This window comes from Diadema antillarum, unplaced genomic scaffold (genome assembly GCF_040938485.1).
Source record: "Diadema antillarum isolate AM-2024a unplaced genomic scaffold, OU_Dant_1.0 scf00000120, whole genome shotgun sequence".
Classification (NCBI taxonomy): domain Eukaryota; kingdom Metazoa; phylum Echinodermata; class Echinoidea; order Diadematoida; family Diadematidae; genus Diadema; species Diadema antillarum.
The window spans coordinates 1,169,679-1,196,671 of record NW_027271009.1 but is presented as its reverse complement, the minus strand read 5'-3'; the positions used below and the strand labels follow the sequence as shown (position 1 = coordinate 1,196,671).

The window sequence follows — 26,993 nt, the reverse complement described above, 5'->3', positions numbered from 1 at the left end:
AATGAATGAATGAATGAATGAATGAATGAATGGATGAAAAGGCGTACATTATCCATGGAATGGCAATCGGGCTAACACATTTAAGTCAAGATTCATTTATAATGTTATAGCACTGAAAAAAAAACCCGTGTAAGATTTAAAACCCACGGGGTTGGAAATCTAACACCGATCAAGTGTCAATAGAGGACCACACCCACAAGTGTAGAAAGTATGTTGTGATGGTGTTGAAAAGTGTTCACCTGGCACTGGTGTTAATTTGACACTGCAGCTGGTGATTTTTTTTTTTTTTTTGACACTGCGCTGATGTTAATTCAACAATGACACTGCATGATGTTGATTTGATATTGCTATATTGTTTATGTCAATGATATAACACCCTCCCAACTTCAATGGGAGACCACATCAACTGGTGTTATTGAGGTGTAAATGTGTTTACATGCACCTTCTTATTTTTTAATCAAGTACTTTATCATAAAATTCTTGATCGTCTTGTTGAAGTTCAAAAACATTAAGAAACTATTAAAAAAAAACCAATCTTATATTTTGAAGTGGCACCCGGAGGTGTTGATCTTCATAACACTGAGCGCAGATAAACTAACACCATACAGCTCGGTGTTTCATATTTAACACCGGAGTTTTTGCAGTGTACTCACGTCGCAATAGTTAAATTTTTCATTATTGTCCAGTGAAAATTTGTTATAGATCATCTTCCCCCCCCCCATATTTATTATCTTTTTTTTTTTTGCATGACACATAGGAATACATGGGTCTACCAACCATGAATTTGGTTCCCACTTTTTAACTCTGAATGTGGCACCAGAAAAACCAAGAATGTTTTGTTTTGTTTTGTTTTGTTTTTAACCAGCCGATATGAAATCTGGAAGTGGTATAGTGGAAGCGCGCTGAAGGCTTTTGTTTGTTTGTTTGTTTGTTTGTTTTTGTCTGTTTTTCGTTTGTTTTTCGTTTGTTATTTTGCTTGTCAGCTGATGAAATTCGGAAGTGAAACGCGTACGTGTCACCATCACTGAAATGATAAACTGCCCCCCCCCCCCCTCGCTCCTCCCCAATTCGGAGTTCAAGTGAAATAGTGTCTGTTGCCTCTACTTTTGGATAATGTCCAAACCATTTTGACCAGGAATGTTGATCATTACGAACATGATAGTTACGATTATGTTCTATGATATTCATGGTCCAAAATCCAAGACCCTTTAAAAACCAATTCAGAGCAACTCAGCCTGGAGCGCCTTGATCAAAAGCTAGTGACTCACAGGTTGTTGATTTGTTTTGTATTATTTCTTACACGGACCAACTCTCTATAGCGACATGACGCTAGAACTTAGCAGCCGACAGCTGGGAAATTTCATTGATTGCGTGTGTACGTTGACGGATGGTGGAGCATGTACACGTACATGGATCGGATCGAACCATGGTCGAACCTCGCTCTCCCACTGCTACGCGCCTAGACTCCTTCTCACCACCCGCGCGCGGCCACCGCTCATCCCGCCGCTAGCTGCCCACCGCGCCCTGCCCAAGGCCGTGCATCTGCATGCTGCTGCCGGTCGGTCGAGTACGTTTGACTGTGTGTGGTATTGGACTGGATGCTCCTCGAGATTGATGGAATCGAACAAGAGGGAGAAAGCTCGCTTGGGAATTACAAGTAGCCTAGAGAGGTCGTTATTTCGACACCGTGTAACCCAAGCTGTCGCATTGACGTCCTCGATGATGAAGGTCGAAGGTGCGTGCGGGTAGCGATGACACTGGACAACGAATAAGCCTCTGGGATCTATTGTGGATTTGAAATCTCCAAGTGTGGTTGGTAACTTCATGGTCGCTGGTGAAGGAGCTGTGTCACGGTCGTCCGGGCGGGCAGGAATAGACCTGAAACTGCACTGCATACCAACGCGATAAGATTCTTATTTCTCTCATCTCAGTACTGAGACGTACCATCGACATTATGGACACTAAGCGCGTGTTTTCATTCATTGCTCCTGAGGACATGAGGAATTTGTGTTTACTGCAAACATCCAAAATGTGAATTAAAGTTTTAATACTTCAAACGTTAAAGAGGTTAGCGAGATGTCGATCAGAGTAGGTTTCTGTGCCTCGTTACGTCGTGATAAAACCACTGCTGTTCTGCGTTGGTAGTGGAGGGGTTAACATGGGCGTCGGCTGCTCTTTTCACCTCGAACCTCTCCCGCATCATTCCCTTGAAGAGCAACAAGTTTTGCGATGGCGGGGTCATGAATTGTACGACGACAGTAAGCATATTTTTTTTTTTATTTTTTATTTTTACAGTGCAGCGGGATAGATTCCCTTTGATTGTGAAGAATTACCGGTACGTCTGTTTTATACTGAAAAGGGACTGTACAGTACCGACGTTAAGGTGAGGAATTGGGTTTATGACATTCATAAGTGAGATAATGAGAAACCTCATCCCTTTGTAGGTATTATTACTGCTACCACTTTGTAGGTATTAAAACCGCTACACCTTTAAATATGAAATATGAAAGAGCATGTAATTTTTAAAAGGATTCAACATTATTATTTGATGAAAATTGGTTTTCAAATGGCTGAGATATCCACAAAAGTGGTAATAATAAAAGACAACAGAGGATCTCTTTGTTTCACCTTGTTTTGGGATATCTCTGCCATTTCCAAACCGATTTTCATGAAATAAACTTTTGAGTCCCCTTAGAATTTGTTCCTTAATTACCATCTCATGGAGTGGTTTCTGAATATCTTGCAAAATGTTAAAAGCTAAATCCTCGCCTCAAGATCTGTGCAGTCTCTTTAGCAATCGTTGTTAGTAAAGCAATTAGCAGAAAGAAATTTGACATACTGCCGTCTGGCTTGAATAAATGATAAGATACCATCCAACGGAAAAGACCCAAGTAATGATTGTACAGTCACATGGATTGTGTGGAATGCATCAATTACTGAAAATAGTAGAACACAAGTGAAGATTGAGGAAAGTGGGACAATCCGTTGAAAGGATGTGAATTTTTGAAGTTTTTGTGCAGGATTGCTGATATGAAGACTACTAGTTTTTAGACCTTTTCGTGACGTATGTACATCGCTATCAAGTTACTATAAAGAAAATTCTTCAAATAGATTTTTCTTGTTTAATGAAAAGTGAACATTCCCTGAACTTTTTACTGATCAATATAGGATTTATCTCCCCTGCCTTCCAAAAAAAAAAGGTAAGCCAAATAGTCTTTCATTATGCTAGAAATGTAAACATTTGTTGAGTATTTGTTATTCTTTCTGTATTCTTTGTGTATTAAACTGTAAAATACTGTTTTCCGTATGTGATGTCACAAGGTGTTGTAGTCTTCTCTTCCCTCAATGGCTGTAGGGGCTACCAAAACATTAAAAAACCACAATTTTTGATAGGATTGTGTGATTTCCCTCAAATTTCGCGTAATGTACATCATGTTCTACTGATAATATAGTTCACCGCTGAATTCCTGTAGTTCAAGTGAAGTCTTGTACAAAGTCTAAGAAACAGAACTTTGTATTGTGGTACTATACATGTACGGTATCACGAAACTTTAAAGCCTTGAGCCATTGTCGACGATGGTGTATCCAAGACAAAAATCAATTTCTGTTCTTTTCTTACTTCTCGGACGCAACCAATGACTTTCAAGTGCATACTTTATTTCAACTTCAAGCATGGATATTTACTTCATTCAGTTGTGTGTTTTGTTAATGAATGAAAAATTCAATCAGCTTGGTCACTACATGAATTTTTAGAAAAATATAAATATCATGTGGTTCGTCAAGGTCTTTGTTTGAACGGTTTTGTATTGTGCTGTCATAGGTCCTGATTCAGACCCATCTCCAGGAAGTATCAGTCCAACTCGTCAGCGACTTTCTGAGGAGATAAGGGCAATGTATACTTGCAACCAAACAGAGGTAAAGTGTAGTTCCGTACAATGGACTTAATAGATTAGACTCAATTGTTAAGTTAGCTTCTTCTTCTTCTTCTTCTTCTTTCAAAATAGATTCCCCTTGCAATTGCAAAGTCAGACAAACAGAAAAGTTTCAAAAAGAAATTTAAGAAAGATTTATGGAAAGTTGTATTAGAATTTTGAAGTGGTATGTTTTCATGAAACACTGATAATAGTCATAACACCAGTGATCAATCTCCCATTGGCCCATACAATAATATTCACTAAATCTCTTTTAACCCCCCCCCCCCCAAAAAAAAAAGAAAAACAAAAGAATTTTAATAAATTGATCCTTTCAGTCAAATCATTGTACAAATAGTCTTACAAGAGCACTGAAATAGGAAAAGAGTTGTCGTTGGCTAAATCTTCAACCAACAGCGTGATACTTGTATGTACAGTGCTCATTCAACGTACATTTACTAACTTATAGGAGTTGAGAGGTGGTGACATGTGTATTAAAGGGACCGTGCAGTACTGGTTGAGGTGGGGATTCATGTTTTGAACATTTTTAAGTGAGATAATGAGGAACCTCTTATGAAATATGAAAGAGCATAGTAATTTTAAGAAGGATTCAACATTTATTTGATGAAAATTGGTTTTTAAATGGCTAAGATATAAAAAAAAGTAATAATAATAAAAGGCAAAAGGCCACATCTTTTATTAGGATCTCTTGGTTTCACCTTGTTTTTGGATATCTCAGCCATTTCAAAACCGATTTTCATCAAATAAAGTTGATACCCCTTAGAATTGCATGCTCTTTGAAATCTCATGGTCATAGAGTGGTTTCTGAATACAACTCGTATCTCACAAAACTTTAAAAGCTATTAAAATCCTCACCTCAACCAGAACTGTACACACTCTTTAATGTGTGTGTCACATAATCGCTGAACCAAGATGGCCTTGAATAGTGTGATCTAAGATGATACAGCCATGACTCGGTATTTCATTTCTCTACTAGCATGTTTTTAATGTCTCATGCGGTTCATGATATTTTGGGTAGGGTTACCACTCCATTAATCATTTTTAAGTACAATTGTACTCAATGATCTTTCATATTTCATGATTTCTCTTTTTCTGTTTCGCATTGTCTAAACCAATACCTGAGGACCTGAGGAATGTAACCTGTACTCAAATTTTACAACCTTTACAGTATATCTTTTAAATCAAACTCGTAATGTGCAGTGTGATTCATTTTATCTTGCCTTATCAGTATAATCCCTTTCTCTGTCTGTCTTTTTCTGTCTGAATGTCTGTCTGTCTGTCTCTCTCTATCTCTCTGGGTTGGAATCTTCTATGGCCTGCAGGTGATCACCATTATTCATTTCAATGACGTGTACAATATTGAGTCGGGGGATGCGGTCGGGGGTGCTGCGAGATTTGCCACCATTGTGAAGGAGTACATGGACAGAAACCCACTCATTCTCTTCAGCGGAGACTGCCTCAATCCATCCATTCGTAAGTTTGACATTATATAGCATTGAATTGGCACCAACGTCGTGTTTCGGAACTTGGATGCATATCAAAGGTTCTGTTTACCTTTGGGAGCAGTGATTTAAAAAAAAAATCAATGCATCACAAATGATTCAGTAAGTAGGTCTGTTGTATCTCAGAACACCCTACCATATAAAATTTTTGCCATAAAGCCTGAAATATAAAGAGATATCAGTATTTTTCTCAATGAACTATAACTGGAGAAGGTTTAGTCTGGAAACATTTTTATTATAACTATTGTTCACATTTTGTGTACTTTACAATACTTGACACCAATTATACAGATTCAAACTTTTACAGTGGTGAATTATTTCTATCCCTAACTCACATTTAAGAATTATTTCAAAGCACTAATGCTGGGTTTTTGTTTCATATGCAAGTGGTATTTTTATGCCTTTAATACACTTACCCACACACACACACACACACAGAAGAATTAAAAAAAAGAATCAGATTTGTTAGTCCATCTATCCTATATGTGCAAGTAGTGAGAGGGTAAGTGAGTGGTGTAAGACATGTATTAGATTCGAGATGGATAATTGATCTATGACTGCAATTTAAAGAGGAAATCCAGTCCAAATATAAGTTAGTCTTATAAAGAGAGTAAGATATTATTAGTTCAACTGTAAAAATTTGACTGAAAAGGGATGAAAAATAAGGAAGTTATGGCATTTTGAAGTTTTGCTAATCTTTTCAAAACAGTTCTTTTACAGTGGATATATGCAAATGAGTGAGCTAACTACAGTATGTGTTGTTTGAAACACGCTCAACAGTCGGAACATCACATCAACTGGGAAGACAGCAAACTCATCACATCCATCATCAAAAACTGGAACACACGACGCATCAGAGAAGCCATAGAAATTCACACACACGACACTGTTACGCAGGTTACTGGACTCCACATCAACAACATCTGGCTTCCTCTCATCAACAAACCATCGAATAGCAACAACGACAACAACAACACACTCTCTCCACTGCACATTCCCTCCTCTACTTCTTCCTCTCATATCTCTTCCCCCACCTCTTCACAACAGCGCCCACGACGTCAACCGCGCCTCCCACTCACAACCACACCTATCACTGGTTCCAGAAGACGCCCTCTCCAACACAAGTCATCCACACCACCAGCGTCCACCCCATCAAACTTGGACTCCAATCTCCGGCCACGACCTACTAACAGCCATGTTACCCCTCACAGATGTACTCCACCATCAACACACTCTGAGAACAATAGAACGCATCAACGACCGCAACACTCCACCAACAGCCGACGCTCAACCCGCCTGGGAGCCCACTTCAACCGACCACTTCCATCTAGGTCCGCATTCTCCATATATAGCCCGCCTCTTCTCAGATCACGCTTCACATCTGACGAAGGACAGTCAACCTGCCCGAAACGTCAGGTTCCTCGGTTCTCCTAGTTATAAGTTGACATCTTGCTCTACTTTCACTAGCACCTTTACTCAGTGTTTCATTTCTCCTTCCTCTCTCTCCTACACTTATGTCTGTTTCTACGCTACTTATCTTATCTTTTCTTTTCTTTTCTGTTCTCTTTAAATTTTTTTCCTCCTTCTTCTTCTTTTTCATTTTATTTCTTCCTTCCATACAACCCAACGGTCCTTTTCAGGACCACTTGTATTAATTTACACATTTCTTTACAGGTTATTTCTCTTGTCTTCTCTCCTCAAGTCTACACTTTCACCTTATTTTAATTTCTTATTTTTGCTTTTCTCCCACAGGAACCTTTTCAGGATTTAACTGTCATCAATTTTCCTCTCCATTTTTCTTTCTCCTCCGCAGCATTTAATTCTAGGATCCACCCTAGCTCCCTCTCCTTTACTTCTTGAATTACAATTTGGTTTTTTTCTTTTTTCCCCCTTCTCTATCTCTCTCTCTCTCTCCCTTATCTCAACATATTCTCATCTCTCCTCTACTTACCTTTCCTTCGAGGGATTATTCGTCCTTTCTCCATTGATTCCGCTTTCCACAGCCACACTGTTCGCCGACTTCGCTCTTCTCTTGGTTTCATGAATCTTCACTTCTCTCCCCTATCTCCATGATTCTCCAACATTCAACTCCTTCCTCCTCTTCTTCCCTTCTATGTCATCTTTCCCCTTCCAACGATGTTCGAACATCTTACTTGATTCTCACACTGTTCTTCCTTACCACTCTCTCTGTTCCTTTCTCTACCATCTCCACTAGTGCAACTTCAACTTCTAGCCCATTGCTGTCCCCCACTCTTCACCTTTTGCCCTCCTCACAACTCCCATATGTCGCTTCCCTCTTCATTTCTCCTCTTTTAGGCTCTTCTGCTAAACAACGATCCGGTTAAGGACTACATACACATGGTGTCACCGCAAATCTTTCTCCCTTAACTACAGTATGTTATACCCTCACAATTTTCCATTGATCATGTACAATTTTTTTTTTTTTTTTAAATCAATGTTTCTGTCATTGAAGTCTGAAACATGACGTTGTTCTTGGTTGAATAACTTCAGAATAATGGTCAGTTAGATATACCAGGATTTGAGCCTCAGGCATAATTGCGTTTGAATGAAAAAGTGGAAATTTCCTAATTTTATGTACGAACTATATGGTAAGTTGTGAGGGAATGACATGCTCACTTTGCCATTTGCATATAATTGACTGTTCAAGAATTGTTTCCCCCCAAAATAGCGAAACTTCCAAATGTCATAGCGTCCTTATTTTTCATCCAATTTCAATCAGATTTATACCATTGAACTCGTAATATTTTACTCTTTCTTATCAGACTAACTTAAATTTGGACTGGATTTCCCCTTTAAAAATTGCCAATGTTCGGCTTTTATTGAAATAGACTGAATTAAGACTATGAGGCAGGATGTAATATTGATGAATGGAAACAAGGCAGAAACAAGGCAGACACAGGGAGCAATTACCATGAAGGCTATGCCAGCCAGTATGGAATACTGAGACTTGCACAGTAAATTACAGACATGCTCCATCCCATCTCAAGGTGTGTTTATCCATGGTATTAGGGTTAGGAAATTTGATTTGTGGTATGTGCTTCATGTTATGACAGCATTAAAGATGCAATGGCAATAAAATACATTAGGTATTACTAGATTAACTAATAATGTTGTTTTTCAGTTTTACAGTTAACTGCTATTCTTGAAAAAATAGATGGCATTGATAGCTTTCTTACCAACTTTTCCTCAATGAGTAAAGCTAGGAGTTTGACTAATATCCAAATTCTATTTAGATTGTATAGTGACACCTAACAGAAGATTAACTAATTGGAGGCAGTTTATGAGCCAAGAAGAGTGTCCTCTAAAATTAAATCTGTTTTGTATTCATTTGCCAGTGTGTTGATATTTGGATGTGTCCTTTTGCACTTTGGTTGGAGGAGATTTGAAATTGTAAAGGAAGAAATTTTCACAGCATGAAATTTTTGTGAATTGGGGCTGACAGCCTTTTTTTTTTTCAGCATAAATTTATGTGAATTGCCGCTGGCATTAAATGTATAACAAAGTGTAGACAAGAACTTTCGCATACAATTTTTTCATGAATCTTTCCTCTCGCAGAATTTGCTAGATTGGAATTCACATGTAAATTTCTTACAGTGCCATATTGATGGCAGAAAATGTTGACTTGGCTTTTGTTGAGTTAATTGCATACTTGTAAGTACATCTGTAGATTTCCCTCAATTTATTCGAACTGCAAGTATTTTGGTGTGTTATGTTAGGGAGAATGAATTAGTCAATGGAGGAACATGTTCTCAGGTAGCCAGGAGAGACTTAATTTGATAGAGGACTGTTCTATTGTTAGGACTTTTCTGTCATATTTGTCTGATAACAGACTGAATTATAAAGGGATAGAATAGTTTCCATGGCAACAGAAGAATATGCATCCCTAATGCACTTCTTTATAAATTAATGATCCATATACACAGAAGAAATTACTAGATCTGTTTTTTACTGCTGGTAATAACAACATTATATGCCAAGGAACCAAACTAATCAATGTAATAGCATTCATTCTTCTCTTTTTTTTTTCTTTTGAATTTGGTTGGCACTGGTGTAGAGGAACTTAAAAAGATATATTTGATGCAGCTGAAATAGTGGTGAGACTGAAAGGAGAGAAAGATGCCATGGTGACAAAACAGTGAACACTCAGTGCCTACAGTGCTACTGCCTGTAATTGCATTTCTTTTGGGGCTATGAGAATTCAGAAGACAATAATATCTAGCACTGCTTTGTGAAGACTGCATTCAACCGTCTCACCTCCCTGATTTACCAGAACTCTGCCTGATGATCAAGCATGTCCTTTGCGGGTCAGTTGGGGAAAAAAACAACAACTCAGAATTTGCATGTGTTTTTAATTTAACCTTTCTTTTATTTAGCTGTCTCCTTGACAACATGCAAAATTAAATCTCTCCATGGCTGATGCATGGCATTCAGCAAGAGGGTGACGTTGGGGCCATTCAAGCTGTTACAGTGACAAGGACTGCCTTCTATTGAGTGCCTATGAACTATTCATTTGGAGGGATAGTGGTGTAAATGAGTTGCAGTTGAACCACTTTGGCTCTTAACATGCAAGTACATTTAAAAAAAAGTGCAGCTTTCTAGACCTTCCGCACAAAATGGAATTACATTAATAGTGCAGAAATTCATTCTCTGAGTGATTGACAGCTGGCGAGTGAGGCCTGTGCTATTAAATTGTTTTCCCTAAAGCAGAGGATTAATTTTTGAAGCTTAGAAGCTAATGTATATTTTATCACACGCTTTGGAAGCTAATGTATATTTTATCAAACGCTTTGGAGTATTAAAACATTCATTGCTAGTGGAGGAAACCTTGACAGTCATCTGTTTGCGTGCTGAAAAGGAAAGGTGGGCTTTCATGCACCTGGGAACAGGATGCGTTTGCCAGATTAACAGCATCAAGAACAAGGGGGAATGTGCTACAGAAAGCATTTGAATGGCAGTGTGTCATTGAAAGATAAGTGATGCAAAAATTTAAAGAAATTTAGACAAATACAGTATAAGGAAATAATGGAAGTTACTATACAATGTACATGTACATTCACAATTTGTTTGCATCATGCGTGAGGGCAGAATTACTGGTCAGATCATTTAAGTAGTTATTACATCAGCTTGATATTCAAAGTAACTTCTTGTACCACCACCCAAAAGGGTTCTGGAAGCTTAATGTTTTTAAGTTGTCTATGTGTTCATTTGTGTGTCCTACCACCCCATTTCATTTTATGATTCCTTATAAAATGTAAAGGTAGACTTCAGTGGATTTTAGATAAATTGATACTTGTCCCATGCATGCTGCATGAGGTACAAATGTAATGTATGAGCTTATTAGATGTTACCAAACCCTTCAAGGACAATGAATCTACAAAGGCCAATGAATTATGGATTGAAGTATTGATAATGATAATACATGTAATTTCTATAGCACTGTTCTCTACTTTGATTGAATGTTCAAGGCGCTTTACATCAAAGTAAAAAGACTGAAATAAAAGAAATGTCTGAAATTGGTTGAAGATCGGCCCTCGAGTGTCAAAGATTATCATCTTGTAATCTGGGGCTTTCATTTTTGCACACAAAATATTGGTGTGAGAGCAGAGGCACCTCAGTGGACTGCTCATGGCAGTTTAATATGCTCTAGAATTATTAATGATTTTCCTCTGTTTTTACTTTTTTTATTCTAAAGCATCTTCATTATTATTCTGCGCATTTCAGATGTAGAAAGTCTGTTAGGATCGTCATATGCAGATGTTTATAAATACAAGAATCTCCTCACAGAAAAGTTGATCTCACCAATGTAGAGTATAAAAAATATTTACTCAGACAAGCAATGAAAACTGGTGTGTACATGTCTTATGTTTTATCATTGAAGTCAAGTTCCCCTTTCACTGGATCACTGTATATAGGTTTCCTGTGTTGTGGATTGTGCCTCATGTTGCATTATTCTTTTCCCTCGATCCTTCTCCATTTTTGTCTGATTCCAGTTAGTGCATTTACCAAAGGTCAGCACATGGTGCCAGTTCTGAATGAAATCAAGGTCAACACAGCTGTTTACGGCAATCATGATTTCGGTAGGTCAGCCTGTACTTCCTTTCACATTCATATATGGACGATGGAGCAAGTTTTGTGGCAATGTTTCAATTAAGATTTACTGCATTGTAAGATATATTTTGCCAGTATGATATTTTATGAATCAGGACTTTAATGACAACTGTACAAGTGGTTAGATCTCACAAATTTGAATCCCAGCGACAGAGTGAAAAATATGTGTTGAGTATAGCCCTATTCAAGAAGCAAAGATAGTAATTTATTGCCTTATGGAGATGATAATTCACTGTGTCTGTTAGGGGAGGCATCATCTTGCCCTGTCACTTTCATGAATATCATTTGACTTCTGCAATTCACCAAAATGAAATCACCCCTCAATACTGTATATATGCCATTTATTTTGCAGATTTTGTGAGTCAGGTGCTAGTCGTAACATTAACATGCAAAATTAATTTCTCTGATCTGGATATGAATACAAAGTGCACACATACATTTTTGTTTTGTTTTAAGTACTGTCTTCCAAATTGTGAATTCAACCAGCACTCACGACATTGTAAGAAACTCCCAATTCGTGAAGAATGAGACTCACTAAATATGTGCCGTATTCATCATCAAAACATTGCAAATATAATGCATAAACTGACATTTTCCATCCAAGCAATGCAAACATGCTTTATGTAAAAAATATTGTTCATGCCTCAGAGTACTTTTATTTTCACAAATGTTAGAAACATTACAGACAGACATTCCACTCAGGAGAGAATTTTTCCCATCTATCTCTCATACCTTTGTTCAAAACAACTTTTGCCAACCAGGGCCATCAATTTCAGAACAGAAATAATACAAAAATATATACTGGACGAGCTGAAATTTTCATGAATTTCGCGAATCGCCTTTGAACCGCAAAAATAACAACCCGTGAATAACTAAGTTCAGTCAGACCCTCGCAACCACAAAATTGACAACACGCGAATATGTCCTCCACGTAGCAATTCGTGAAAATAATTGTACGCAAACATTTCAGCTCGTACAATAGATACATAAATATTAATGAATAAATGAGCAAATAGATAAGTGTATGTATGTATGTATGTATTTATGATAATATGATACGTATATATCATGATATTTCAATTGGGAAGAATTTTGTGTCAGTATATCTTTCTTTGCTATAATAAACAGAAAGAACATTTTGTAGGAGTAATAAAGAATCAGAAAGAAGTTTGTTTAAATGATCAAGCAAAAAAAAAACACAAAAGTTTTTTGCTTAAAAACTGCTGTAGTCAAATTCCATTGGATTTTATTGTCCTTACTCTCAAATATATTGCACCATTTGCCAAGCACTTTGCAAGATTATTTCATAGTCTAATAGCTCATCGAATTTAGTATCACAGTAACCAATAGAGTGGTTTGGTTGAATTTACTTGTACATGTAAGTCATGTCATTTAGGACTATGTAGAGCCCACTTCTTTTTGAGTCCTTCACTGCATATTGCGCAAGTGTGGTCCAACTACCCTGTACCAATCCAAAATGCCATCCGCTTGTCAATAATATCTTCCTCTTTTATGCATTTTTAAGCTGCTGTTATATGCTAATCAGTACATTTTAAATGCTCTTCTAGATGAAGCCTTTAAAAATTATAGTCCAGTAGTTCATGCAGACTTTGCACAATTTATATGAAATTTCATGTCAATCAAAAGGCTTCATCATTCATTGTGATGTTTCCTTCAGACTTTGGAGTTGATAATCTGGAGGACATTGTGAAGGAAACCAAGTTCCCATGGTTGCTGAGCAATGTCATTGATGACTTCACGGGCCAGATGCTAGCCGATGGTCTTGTGACAAGGCTAATCACATGGCAAAACAAAAAGGTAATACACCAGGTTGACCAGATTTTGTCATCATTTAGGCGCTGGGTCTTATCTCTCCTAACCATATGAGAGCAGACTTCTCAATTCCACATGTAAAAAAAAAATAATTACAAAGTATTTCTATCTATTTTATGAGTGAGTGTTCTTATGTAAAGTATTTGATATGATTTAAAGGGGATGACTTGTAACTAATCAGTGGGTATGAAGGGGGATGATTGTTCCAATCCTTGTAGGATTCATTTAAGAGTACATTATGTATCTATTGTTGTGTGAAAATTATTTGCTTCAGAATGGTCTCATATTCAAGTATTAAAATGTGCAGTTTAATGCCCCATCACTGTACAGGCATGCTAACCTGGAAGCATTAAACTACACATTACTTGAATATGAGACCATTTTGAAGCAAAAAAAAATTGCACAACAATAGATATATAATGTACTCATAAATGAATTCCACAAGGATTGGAACAATCAGCCCCCAGCATTCCCACTGATTTCTACTGATCAGTTACTAGCCATCCCCTTTAAGATAAATATGTAAATATTCAAATGTAAATGACACATCTCTTTAACACAGGAAAAGCAACAACGAGGTAATGAAACAGAGTTTCAACATTTTGATCCAGCTTGAAAGGGGTACAGTGTACATTTTCTTATGTACAGAAATTCAGTGAAATTCAACTTACAGTTTGTTCTCACTTGATAAAATTGGAGTAGTGCTTAGTTTTGAATTGTCGTTGATGAGTCTCACAGAACGTAATGAGAAATCGTTGGAACATATCCTTCTGTTGATAGTCATAATATTTGCCATTGGTTTTGATTACCGGTACTGTAAAACATGATATATTCGTGGCATGAATTTTTCGCGAATTGGAGCCGACGGCCTTTTTTGCGGCATGAAATTTTCGCGAACTGCCACTGGCATTCAATGCATTTAGTGTAGACAAAAACTTTCGCGTGCATTTTAATTTCGTGAAACTTGGCGCTCGCGAAATTCGCGAAATTAAAATGCATGCGAAAATTCGTTGTTTTACAGTAAGTTATGTTTTACCACGTGTTACTTCTGCAGAGTTGTATTGTGCATTATTCATGCCAAACTTGAATTAGAATGTCAATAAATGTATTTTGATTTTATGAATGCTCACCTGTATATGAAAATGAAGGGATAATGCCTTTGATGTCAGAGGTAAGTCCAGTGCTATTTCATCCCCTTATGCATAATGTAGACAACTACTGTTACCTGTAAAAGATCTCTGATTCTCTCGTTTGTTTTACACAGATTGGACTCATAGGACTTGTGGAGGAAGAGTGGCTGGTTACCCTAGCAACAGTGGACAGGGAGAATGTCACATATCTGGACTATGCTGAAAGGGGACAGAAGTTGGCTGAAGCATTAAAAGATCAGGTAGATTAAAATCTATTAGCCATTTTATGTTCTACAGATGATGAAAGGTATTACAAGTATCAGATATGCCCTGATGAACAGGATATTTTTGAGGTGTAAAATTTTTGGTTTGTTTGTTTGGCTTTTTGTTTTCAGATGTTGTGCTCCTGTGCAGGAGTAACACTACGATATTTTGAAGTTAATGATAGATAAACTAGTGCAAAAATTATCAGGCAAGAGTTTCAAAGCCATTTCCCAATGTGACAACATGTCTACTGTACTTGAATCCAAGGTCACATCAAAATTAAGCATTTAATCTCAAAAACTTTAGCATAATCAGACAGTGTTAGGAGATTCAGGGATGTTTAACCTGTTGAGGACGGTTTGATTTTGCTACAACACGCATTTCCCATAGACGCTTGCCCAAGTATACTCAGGACTTGTCCTCAACGGGTTAAACAACAAGGAGGAATTTTACATATAGCAGCCTTGACCTTTGCAACTGTTTTGATCCCATGACTGAAATGATTGAATTGGAAATGATTGAAAAAGTGTTTTATTCATCAATATCTATCTCAGCCCGGAGGCTGAATTACAGGCATTGTTAACAAATGGCCATGAATACATTAGAAATACTCACAAAATACAGTGTAGCAATGAAAAAAAAAATGCATAGAACAACAAAGGGTCAATTTTATTCATCTTAACCATTGCACAATGAGATCAACCCATAATACAAAATGTCACTTGCTTCATATTTTGCATATGTTGTCATGGGAGATCATAAGTTTGAGATCAATACATTTTGGCTTGATTGTGCTGCATATCATGAAGTCGAATCACACGATATGTTATTGTAATTACAAGATCTGGGCATAGATGTTCGATATTATTGACTCAGGGTCTGAAAAAACACATTAACGGCAGTGACATCACACATTCATCAATCACAGGTGAATGCTTGCCAGCCAGCCAGAGCTAAACAAGTGACTTGGAGGAGTCACGAAACTGTCTTCTCTGTTATTTTCACAAGCAAGTCCAGTCCAATAGATTCAATTACGTGTTGCTACTACACTGCCTGGATGAATCAAAATTTACATCGATATATATAACTTGTTAGCTTAAATTTATTTCTAGGAGTCATCAGCACTTCTGTGTTATATTGCAATATCTAATGCTAGATGACTATTTCTGTCTTTTGCCAATGGACACTTCAAACAGGGTGCAGATTTTGTGATCGCGCTCACTCACATGCGACTGCCAAATGACCTTCGGCTAGCGGAGCAGACAACGGCCATCGATCTCATTCTGGGTGGCCATGACCATGACTACTGTGTCAAGAAAGTAGGTAGCACCCTCCTGTCAGGTTTTTTCTTTGTTGAAAAAGACAATGACACTGTTTAAGGAGCTATTATTGCAGTTTGGCATAATGATATCACATTCTACAAAGCTGACTTGCAGGGAGCTGTTTTCACAGAGCTGTGAAGTACTGCAGCCATTTTCCCTCATGATACGCTTTGATTCAGCGCCCCTTGTAATATAGAATTAACACCCCTTATGTCTCCTGGCTACCAGCTTAAAATTGCACTTTCTTTTTTCTCCTTTGTTTATACCAGGTGTAAAATTCCAAATTAAAGGACAAGTTCACCTTCAGAGACATGTGGATTCAGTGAATGCAGCAATATTAATAGAACACATCAGCAATGGTTTGAGGAAAATTGGACAATCCGTTTATAAGTTATGCATTTTTGAAGTTTTTGCTTAGTCACTGCTGGATAAGAAGACTACAACAACTTGTGATGTCACATGAGTACAACGATATAAAGAAAATACAAGGAAAATTCAAGATATTTTCACTTTTCTCGCATAATAAAAGAACGCTTGACTTCCCTCTTTCAGAAGACAAGGGGAATAATATTACCCTTAACATATGTCAGTGACAAGTCAAGGAAATGTGCACCTTTTTCAAAAAGTAACATTTTGTGAAATTCTCTTTATATTTTCCTTATATTGTTGTACGCATGTGACATCATACACTCTAGTAGTCTTCTCATCCAGCAGTGACTTTGCAGATACTTTAAAAATTCATAACTTTTGAACAGATTGTCCGATTTTCCCCAAACTTTCACTGATGTCCTCTACAAGTATTGCTGCATTCACTCAATCCATATGTATATAAAGGTGGACTTGTCCTTTAATGACTTAAAGATAGAAAAGTGATAAAAAGTAAAAGATGATGATGATGATGATGATGATTAGGAAACAGCATTTATATGGTGCCATTTATCTGTAGAAACATTCAAAGCCGCCCGGCTCCCACAGTGTGTCACACATCATTCACGAAGTTGCTGGAAAAGAAAAGTCTTCAGTTCAGATAAGTTCAGATAAAAGATAAGTTAAGATGGTGAATCATGGTGAAATGTCTTCTTCAAAAATTTGTCATGCTGAAATATTTTTGCTAATACTCAGATAAAGATAACTCACTTGAAACTAGTGACAACGCGTTGTTCACCGACTTTACTGCAATCCTCTTCATCTCAGGTGAACGGTGTGAATATCGTCAAGAGTGGCTCCGACTTCAAGAGCCTGTCAATCATCACCCTGGAGTTTACCCCTCACAACATCAACATCCTCATTGAAGAGGTCGACGTTGACCTGAATGTCGATAAAGATCCTGAAATGAAAAAGATTGTGGACGGTTTCGGAGGTGAGGGCGATATCCATTCACATCCATCTGGGTGTTTTATATTGCTTTCAGGATTGTTACATTGAGGTGTACATAGTCTATGTTGCTGTGAATGGATCTGAGATTATTAGGAAGGTTCATTCATCACTTTGATAGAATGATGAGAATGTGAATTAAGTGTAAGTATCTAGAAATTTCAAAATAAATGTCTTCAGGCAAGCATGATTACTTCCATTCTTGCATGTATCAACATCAAAAAGAAAACCAAAAATAATCTTTCCATTTTCTGTTTTTGACATCCATCTAAATGTTATTCTGAACAGTGTGTGTTTTTCTCAAAGGCTGATGGAGGGATGTATGACTTTGGTTTGTCCTTCCATCCATCATTCCCAGTTTTGCCACAGCAGGGAAAAAGAAAGAGAGGAAGAAAGTAATTTCTCGGCAATAACTTAATAGCTAGGAATATTCAATGGAAATATCGTTTTGGAGAAAGGATAGAAAATGAATGAACAATTATTCTGATTTAAAATGATAGGAGTTTAGGGTCAATGTCAAAGACTTTTATTCAAGGGAAAGTGGAAGGCAAGGCAAAAGGAAGCAAGGAAGACCAATAACAATTTTGACTGAAAACATTACAAAGTGCGCAGGACTTCGTTGCCCAGCTGCACTCCATGCGGCAACAGATAAGGAAGGTTGGCATATTCATCTGAGTGTATTCAACATCTCATATTTGTGACAACTGAAATGATGATGATGATAAGGATGATGATGATGGTTTGACACAAAAAGTTCTGTGAGAGTGATGTCACCCTAAAGTGAGGTCCAGTGCCCCACATGTGCCCTCTGCACTGTCCTGGTACCATTTTGATTAATCTCTACTATATTTATGACAGATATAACGATGTTGAAGCACTCATATATTTCCTCCCTATTATTGATATTCTGGACAGATGTGATAGCCAGGGAAATGGAAGGAAAGCTTGGTTCGGTAGAAACAGACCTGGATGCCAGATTTACTGTCATCAGGACACAAGAAACAAGCCTCGGTGGGTTAAACTCTGAACTCTCTTCTCACTTGAAACCTAAGCCTGCATGACTTTTAGCAATAGTTTTGAATAAGATAGCAATTGTAAGTAATTGGTAAAATGGTCTGAAATGTTAATGTTAAGTACTTGGTGTGACCTAAGCTTTGTATTCCAACATGATTAATGTCTTTTTTTCACATTGGCTTGAGAGGAAACCAATATGTATCACAATTTTGTGATCATTTCCTACTACACATATGTATATATTTGGGCTTTGAACATCCAAGGTTGGTGCTATAATGTTTTTCTAAATCAAACCTGTAGAAACTAGAGTATTTTTTTTTTTTAAATCTCATTACTGGATGCTTTTTTCAATCTGTGCTACTTTGCTGCACATTTTCACCCAAAACTACAGTCTCAGTCAAAAACTCACTAATGGTTCTACTTCTAAAAATGAAAATTTGGAGGTAATTCAAACTTTATGCTCTGATTTCATTATTTGCATGGGATGCTCCTTGAGTTTGAAGGCTGAGTACATATATTTTCAAAAATAACCAGTGGGGAAACGTTGCAGACTTCTTTTTTTTTTCGGGGGGGGGGGGGGGGGGTTGCTCTTTGTACTAAAGAAAGGTAAACAGTCTTAGAGACTGTTACCAGTTGATAGGACTGTGTGAAAAGAAGGTGACTAGTATAGACTCTTATCCATAGAACAAAGACTCAATGGCCCGAATTCATGAAGGTGGTTTAAACTGGTACAAATTTAGACCATGGTCTAAAATAAGCGTTAAATAGGCGTACCAATACATGCGCGCATCAATGCCCGTATATTTACTGGATGCCTGTTAGCGTACGCAATCTATCAATCATATCTACGCAGTAAAAATTTACATAAACCATGGTTTAAATTTAGACCACCTTCGTGAATTCGGACCAATAAGTTTATCTTGTCAATATTTGTGAAGAGAGAGTTTTAGAATACAAAATTAGTAAATCTGACCGTAACGTATTTAATATTTAAACTTACGCAGGGAATCTTGGCAATTATCTTCTGCAATAAGTTGCATAAAACATTCACATTCCTGGTGGTGAAAAATAGTTATACATTTCCCTGTATAATTTCTGTGTTGGGACAGGAAACTTGGTGACAGACATCATGCTGTCTGTACTGGAGGCAGATGTAGCCCTACTCAATTCAGGAACTTTCAGGTCAGACAGAGTCCACTCGGCTGGGGAGTTCACAAAGCGTGACCTTATGACCCTTCTACCCCTCATTGACCCTCTCATGGTCTTGGAAGTCACAGGTGACAATCTTTAAATACCATTTGTTAGTATGCTTTTGTGAATGGTTGTCTGCTGGATGTAATTAGATTACAGATTTACATATGTATAGAAACGAATATTGCTGAAATTGTGCAAAATAACAATACTGTGTGATACCATGTGTACAATGTTTGATAAATTGTTGAAAATTGATAGAATTATAGAGCAATGCCACACAGGGAACAAATAAATCAAATCAAATCAGATTGATTGTTACTTACATTGTTCTACAGTCTGTTTCGTAGTGATCATCAGGTGATTCTTAGCTGAATTTAATTGATATTACCTTGAAGAACAAATTCAAAAATTATAAAAGTGTTCTTGAACGCAATTTCTCTTTCCTTTCAAACACGATACAAAGGCATGCAGCTGTATGAAGCCCTGGAGAACGGCGTCAGCCAGTACCCCAAGAGGGAGGGCCGCTTTCCACAGGTGGCCGGCCTTGCCTTTGGCTTCTACTCCTCAGCCCCTACCGGCCAGCGGGTTGATCCACTCTCTGTCCGTATTGATGGTCAGTGCCTCTTGCCCCAGAAGGTAAGTGTCACCATGGGAACTATGCCTTCAGTTTTTTTTTTTTTTTGCTCTTTCATCTGTCTTGGTATACTCAGCCAAAGTTTTATGACTGTCTTTACCATTCATATAAAAGTAATGTTATTTTCAGTGTATTTTTGTGCACATGTGTTCATGTGTACATACAGTTTGATGTGAGTACAATAATTGATTAGAGGGTAGAAGGGCAGCAAACTATGCCTGCATGAATAGTCTGGGTCTCCAATTACTATGACATTAGCAAATGAATTTTAAGTTTGAAGAAATATACAAATCATTGTTTGCGTCGATTGAAGCTACGTGTGCGTTTCATGAGAATGTAGATCCTGATTTCACCTCATAAAAACCCCCTCCTCTACAGAAAGCACTCGGATTGACATGACTCTCATTACAAAAAGTGTTGTGATATGATATATGTCACACTATCACAAGCCCAACACAGCACAGTACATCACTCACTCTTATCACCGCTGTTTGTGTATGTGCATGTGTGTGTTTGTGTAAACCCTAGACCTATAGACTGTGCACCAAGGAATACATTGCCAAGGGGAAGGATGGTTACAAGGTGTTCTGTGACTGCCCTGTCCTAGTGAATTCAGAGGAAGGTCCCATCCTATCTACAGTTGTGCAGAACCACTTCTACTCAGCTGGGATTGTCAGGGGCCATAAGCCGTGCAGGTCTGGCCACAGACAGAGCCTGGTAAATCTGTCAAGGTAAAGTCTGTCTGGTTTGTAATTGTCTGTCAATGTTGCTGTATATCTTATGTCTATTTTGTCTTCTGTAAAATCAGACATTTTCCTTTGCTTTAACCTTTAACGTGGAGCCAAGATTCGCAAAATAAAACGCACATGAATGTTTTTTCTACACAATGCATTGAATGCAAGTGGAAATTTGTGAAAGTTTCATGCTGCCAAAAGGGCAATCGGCTCCAATTTGCGAATGTTTCATGCTGATTTGAATGTTTTTGGTTTTACAGTATCTCTGTCTTGATATATCTTCCGTCTGTCTGTCTGTCTGTGCATCTGTATATCCATCTATCAATCTATATATCTATCTATCGATCTATTTTTCTATCAATCTATCTATATGTCCACGTATCAATATTATCTTTCTATCACACTACCAGTTTTTGTACGTATCTGTCAGTCTGTCTGTCTTTCCATCTTTCTGTCAGTGTAATTATCTATTACATTAGTAAAATCCATTATACATGCATGGACTGGATATGTCTAATTCTATATCTGCCATTTTATAATCAAAACAGCTTTCACACTCCACTCTCATGACACCTCTCAGGAAGTCCAGTCTTGCCGAGTCGGCCAGCCTGGTGCAGATTGAACAGGCGAGGGCTCGCATCGCCCCCAGAGTGGAGGGACGGATCGTCATCCTCGACGGGGAGGTGGAGGATGGGAAGGGAGGAGAGGCAGAGAGTGACGATATTCTGAGAGCTCACAGGGAGTTGTTCATGACGGGCTCGGACGCGGACATCTTGGCTGAGTGGAGCCGGCTGAGCAGGGTTGCGGAGGAGGAAAATGCAAACGAGATCAAGAAGAACAGTAAGTGCAAGCTCGTTCTCCCCAAGTGTTTGTCATTCCAAGACCTGTGAAACATTGATTGCAGTGCACTCCCGTTATAACAAACATGGTTGTAACAAATTCCGGTTACAACGAAGTAAAAATTCAGGCCGCAACATCATCCACACTATGTATTTTTATTGTTTGTTTGTTCGGTTATAATGAAATTTCGATACAGCAAAAGAAAACTGCCGGAGCCGAGGACTTTGGTATATTGGGAGTCCACTGTACTAACCAGCAACTGGTGTAGGAATTTCGCTTGTCAAGTATTGGACCAGACTGCCCCACGACTTGAAATTGTAAATGAGAACATTCCTTCCCTTGTTGCAACTGACTGACAAATTGTCCTTTGTGGATGTAAATACACACCAATTAACAACTCAATGCAAGAATTGCTCTTGTGAATTCCTGCCCTTTTGCTTTATTGCTTTGAGTCATCAGAAAGTGTTTGAGTTTTGCAAGATTTCAACATATCTGTGTTTTCTCATGTATGGTATGATTATTACAATCAAAACCAAATTTGCAATTGTGTGACAGATTGTTAGTATAACAACTATAGACATTAGCAATGAAAGTTTCAGAAAGTTATGCATTACAACCCTTGCAATATCTGTGTACCTCATTATGAAGCAGAAGGAAAACAAAACAATTATTTCTTGCTCTGAATTAAAAATCTTCTGAATTTTGTTCTGTTGAATATATACCAATTACATGAGTTGTCAGAAGCAAAGAATTTTGCTAACTGATATTGACCAGGCAGGATTAAAGTATGATGAGACTTCAAGTGACTGCTGTGATGGGTAGATACTTTGCTTGAAAGTCACATGTCTCTGTTTGGTAAATAGACATAAAACATTATTGTGCATTACCATTGCAATATTTCAAATGTATGTAAAGAAGAAAAGAATGATATGAACATCTAGTGCAAGTTACATTCTGACATATTTGGCAGTGTCTTAACACTATGTTTCATTTTGAAAAACAAATCAAAACAAAACAAAAAGGAACAGATTACCCAAAATTTGTATTAGTACTGTCAAGTAAATGTGAAGCAGAATTATGTATGTACGTTCCTTTCATAATTGTTATTTTTGGTTGTTCCTCTATATTTTGTGCAGTGGCACTGTACAGCAGCAGCAGCAGCAGTATAGGGCCGGCACACCCAGAGATCATCATCAAGGAGACAGAGGTCAAATCAGAGAAATCAGACAGTCAGGGGAGCATTGCATCACCCTCAGCATCAATGGTGTCGATGGTGGTCGACGACGAGGGACTCCGGATTATCCAGAGTGCTATACGCCTGGATGATGTGGACACGGTGAGGCATAGTGTCAGATCACTATAAGCAACATGGCTAAAAAAAAAAAGCAAAGAGGATCATGCAATCATTTTTTTTTCTTTACTTTAGTCTGCAGTTTGCATCACTGTATTGTGTTTAAGCACTTAACCTGTTGAGGACAAGTCTGGAGTGTTAAAGCAAAATCAAACCATCCTCAATGGGTTAAGGGACTTTTGTTAACAGATTAGCCTTGCACACTGCGTAACTAGCACTCTGTCAAGTGATCTGCTGAAACATGCACTATAAGTTTGTATGAAAGGGCAGTCTCCAAGAACAGATAGTGTTTATTTTATTTTATTTTTTTTTTTTGGGGGGGGGGGGGTAGTAACGCCCATTAATTTTGTACTTGCTAGTCCAAAAATGCAGTGATCAGGCTTGGAGGCTTGTACAAAGTTTTGCTGATTTTAAATCCCATCCACTCCCTTTCATCTGATTGTGAAAAAGAGAAGAGACAGTGTAATCATGGAAATGTGCACTTTAACATGCTAATGGAAGTTAATCTGTATGTGGGTTATCATCATCAATACTATCATATTTCTCTATCAATCACTAATGGACTATGTTCTGGTTGGAGATCCCTGAGAAATTTAGGTTCCTTCCCATCATGCAGTGAAAGAGAAATGATTGTGCCGACAACATTTGTTTCTTTTCAGCTGTCACGTTTGTGTGCTGATGCAGCCAATGCGGACGTGAGAGGCTTCTGTGAGAGTGTAACAGCACTGCACCTAGCTGCCAAGTACAACTCAACGTCAACCTTGAAGTTCCTCCTTCATGAGCTACATGTTGATCCCAATCTGCAACACTGCAAAACCAAGGTAGCTGAATTTTCAGTGCATTGGCCGATGCTGTGCACCCTACTAGTCATTGCAGCATGGTATATTTGTATGAAATTTTTGATTGATATTGGTTATCCTCCCTGTTTGCTCCGTAGACATTGAAGAGCAAACAGTTACACATATGATGTCCGTAAGAGTTAGAGAAACTTAATGTGTGTGTTTGCTTATTTCTGTTTTTGTTTTGAGCAATTTTCTCCAAAAGCTACCGTTAAGATAGGACAAATCATTGCAGAGCTTTTGGCTTTATTCAAATTCGTACAGAACAAGATGTCTTGTTATCTCGTAAGTGCTTGTAATGTGCATAAAGATAGGTTGGTTTGAAATTATCTTTAATGATTTTTGTCTCCAAAAATGCTTAATCGTACCTTGTATCAGGCTAGTCCACATGATTAAAGGACAAGTTCACCTTCATAAACATAAGGATTGAGAGAATGCAACAATATTAGTAGAAGACATCAGTGAAAGTTTGAGGAAAATTGGACAATCGATGCAAAAGTTATGAATTTTTAACATTTTTGTGTTGGAACCGCTGGATGAGGAGACTACTACAGCCTGTGAGTCATATGCGTACAACAGTATAAAGAAAATGTAAAGAAAATTCAACATATTTTCACTTTTTTCGCATAATAAAAGAGCACTTGACTTACCTCTGTCTAAAGGCAGGGGGAATAATATTACACATAACATTTGTCGGTAACGAGTAGGGGGAATGTGTACTTTTTTCAGAAGATGAAATTTTGTGAAATTCTCTTTATATTTTCCTTATATTGTTGTACGCATGTGACATCTAAGTTATTCACACACTGCAGTAGTCTTCTCATCCAGCGGTTACTGCACAAAAACTTCAAAAATTCATAACTTTTGAACGGATTGTCCGATTTTCCTCAAACTTTCAATGATGTGTTCTACTAATATTGCTACATTCTCTCAATCCTTATGTTTATGAAGGTGAACTAGTCCTTTAAGAATAATCAGAAGCATTTGTGATCACCCAATCAGAAAAGAAGTAAAGATTTCTATCAAGAAGCAATCATACAGCCAAAACTTTTCCCAAACTTTAACAACATTAGTTCAATCAGGGGAAGTCATTTAAAGTGACATACTTTTTCATTCTTTAAAAAAAAGTTATCTATATGTTTTTCTTTAGCCTCTAAATGCACTCATCTGACAATATCTTTCCATTGGTTTTATTGAGTTCATTTCATAGAGGGAGGTGTACAGCACTGGCATTTCTACAGAAACCCAAAGAAAATTATATAGAACATAAACAATGCAAAACATGTGTTTGCCATGGCTACAGATGACTGCCTTGATGCTGGCTGCAGACAGAGGGCACACTGGATCCGTTGAGGTGCTTCTGGAGGCAGGTGCAGATGTGCGATTGGCGGATGAGAAGGGGCGGACAGCCATGGACATGCTTGGGGACAGGCGGGGATTGGATGGGGCATTGAGGAAGAGGCTGGAGGAATCAGCTCACAGGCAAAGTGGAGACAATGCAGCCAACAGAATTGTCCGTGAAAATGGGGAGACGAGGTTGTGATCTCAACAGATAGAATGTCTAGCAGACCACGTTGTTGTGAGGGACAAAGTGCAACCTGGAGACTAGGTTGTGATGTATGCAGGACATCATGGGTGATTGGGTTGCATTGAGAAAAAAAAAATAATGTTGGATGAGGATGTGATGTCATACAAAAAGGTAGTTGCCTTGAACTACAAGGAGTTATAGATGGGATATATGCCATAAAATGACCGACTGTGAAGGCTCTCTCTTGCGCATTGAAACAAGTGATAGCTTGCAGGCAAGTTCTGTTGTGATCAAAGTGATGGAAACTTGACATCATGATTTTGGTAATCATGTGCCAGTGTACCAAGAACAATGTGGAGTTCAGATTTATGCAGGATTTGTTATTGTTTGTTTTCTATTTTATCTTTGGTTCTCAAGTTCATGATAAAAGTGGCAGTACTGCCCAGTGCTCCTTCTTTATGTAAAATACCTTGAAATATTAAAGTGTATGTGTTGGTGAAGATCATCTTATTTCATGGTTACTTGCTTCTCCCAGCATATGCTATAATTGGTCTGTGAGAAAAGACTGCAATCATGTGTAGGTTTGTAGCAACGATCATACTGTCCTTTTATGCCGTCTCATTCCCTTAGAAGTGCTGGAAATAACTGAGCAGTTGGAGTGGCTTTATGCAAATATTCATGAGAGATGAGTACAAGCCACATGCCTGTTCACAGCTTAATGAAAATAGTTATGATATCTTCAACATAGATTAATCTGTTGAGAGAATGTTATTCATCTAACTTGTCAAAGCAATAGAGGGCCTGCAAAGATCCAACTTGATCAGTTTGGAAATCTCTACCCTTGCACTCGATACCTGGACAAGTCAACTTGTGCACAGGAGCTTGTTCTTTAGGGAAATCAGCAAATATCAATTTGTCTGTGGAGCATCCAGTCAGAAGCAGAAATGGCAGAATGAGACATGAATGGCCTTCTTCTGCAAAGCAGAGTGTACTAATGGTGAAATGATTGATTCACCGTAACCCATACACAATAATGGGGTTTTACTTCTAACAAGTATATTCAAGATTCAACCGAGTTGAACTTCATAGTACTGAATGATATGCGATATGAAGCCTTGAATTAAGTTCCTGGGTATATATAACAGTGCACACAGCTAACTGAACTGTGAAATAGTTGCAATATCTCATAATCGTCATCATAAAGACATCATTGTCTTGCACTGCTTATGAGCTGGCGATCCTGTGCTAGTGTAACAAAACAAAAAGGCTTCAATTTGATGAATGTGTGATACTTCTGGATTTGTATACAGGGGAACCTCTCTATAACAAGGACCTAAACACCAAAATCACTTTATTTCAGGTTTCTTGGTATA

At 37.8% G+C, this 26,993-nt stretch overlaps 1 protein-coding gene across 1 annotated transcript; it reads left to right on the top strand.

Annotated features, from left to right (window-relative positions):
* Positions 1–2,158: 2,158 nt before the first annotated feature.
* On the top strand, positions 2,159–25,635 carry LOC139720076 (snake venom 5'-nucleotidase-like). Its single transcript, XM_071631446.1, has 16 exons — positions 2,159–2,258; positions 3,821–3,915; positions 5,255–5,405; positions 11,446–11,532; positions 13,242–13,381; positions 14,661–14,786; positions 15,987–16,109; positions 17,307–17,472; positions 18,402–18,497; positions 19,610–19,777; positions 20,158–20,330; positions 20,857–21,059; positions 21,643–21,902; positions 23,039–23,238; positions 23,913–24,074; positions 25,396–25,635. Exons 1-16 carry the CDS (start codon positions 2,159–2,161, stop codon positions 25,633–25,635), a joined length of 2,490 nt encoding a protein of 829 aa, XP_071487547.1.
* The last annotated feature ends 1,358 nt before the right edge of the window (positions 25,636–26,993 follow it).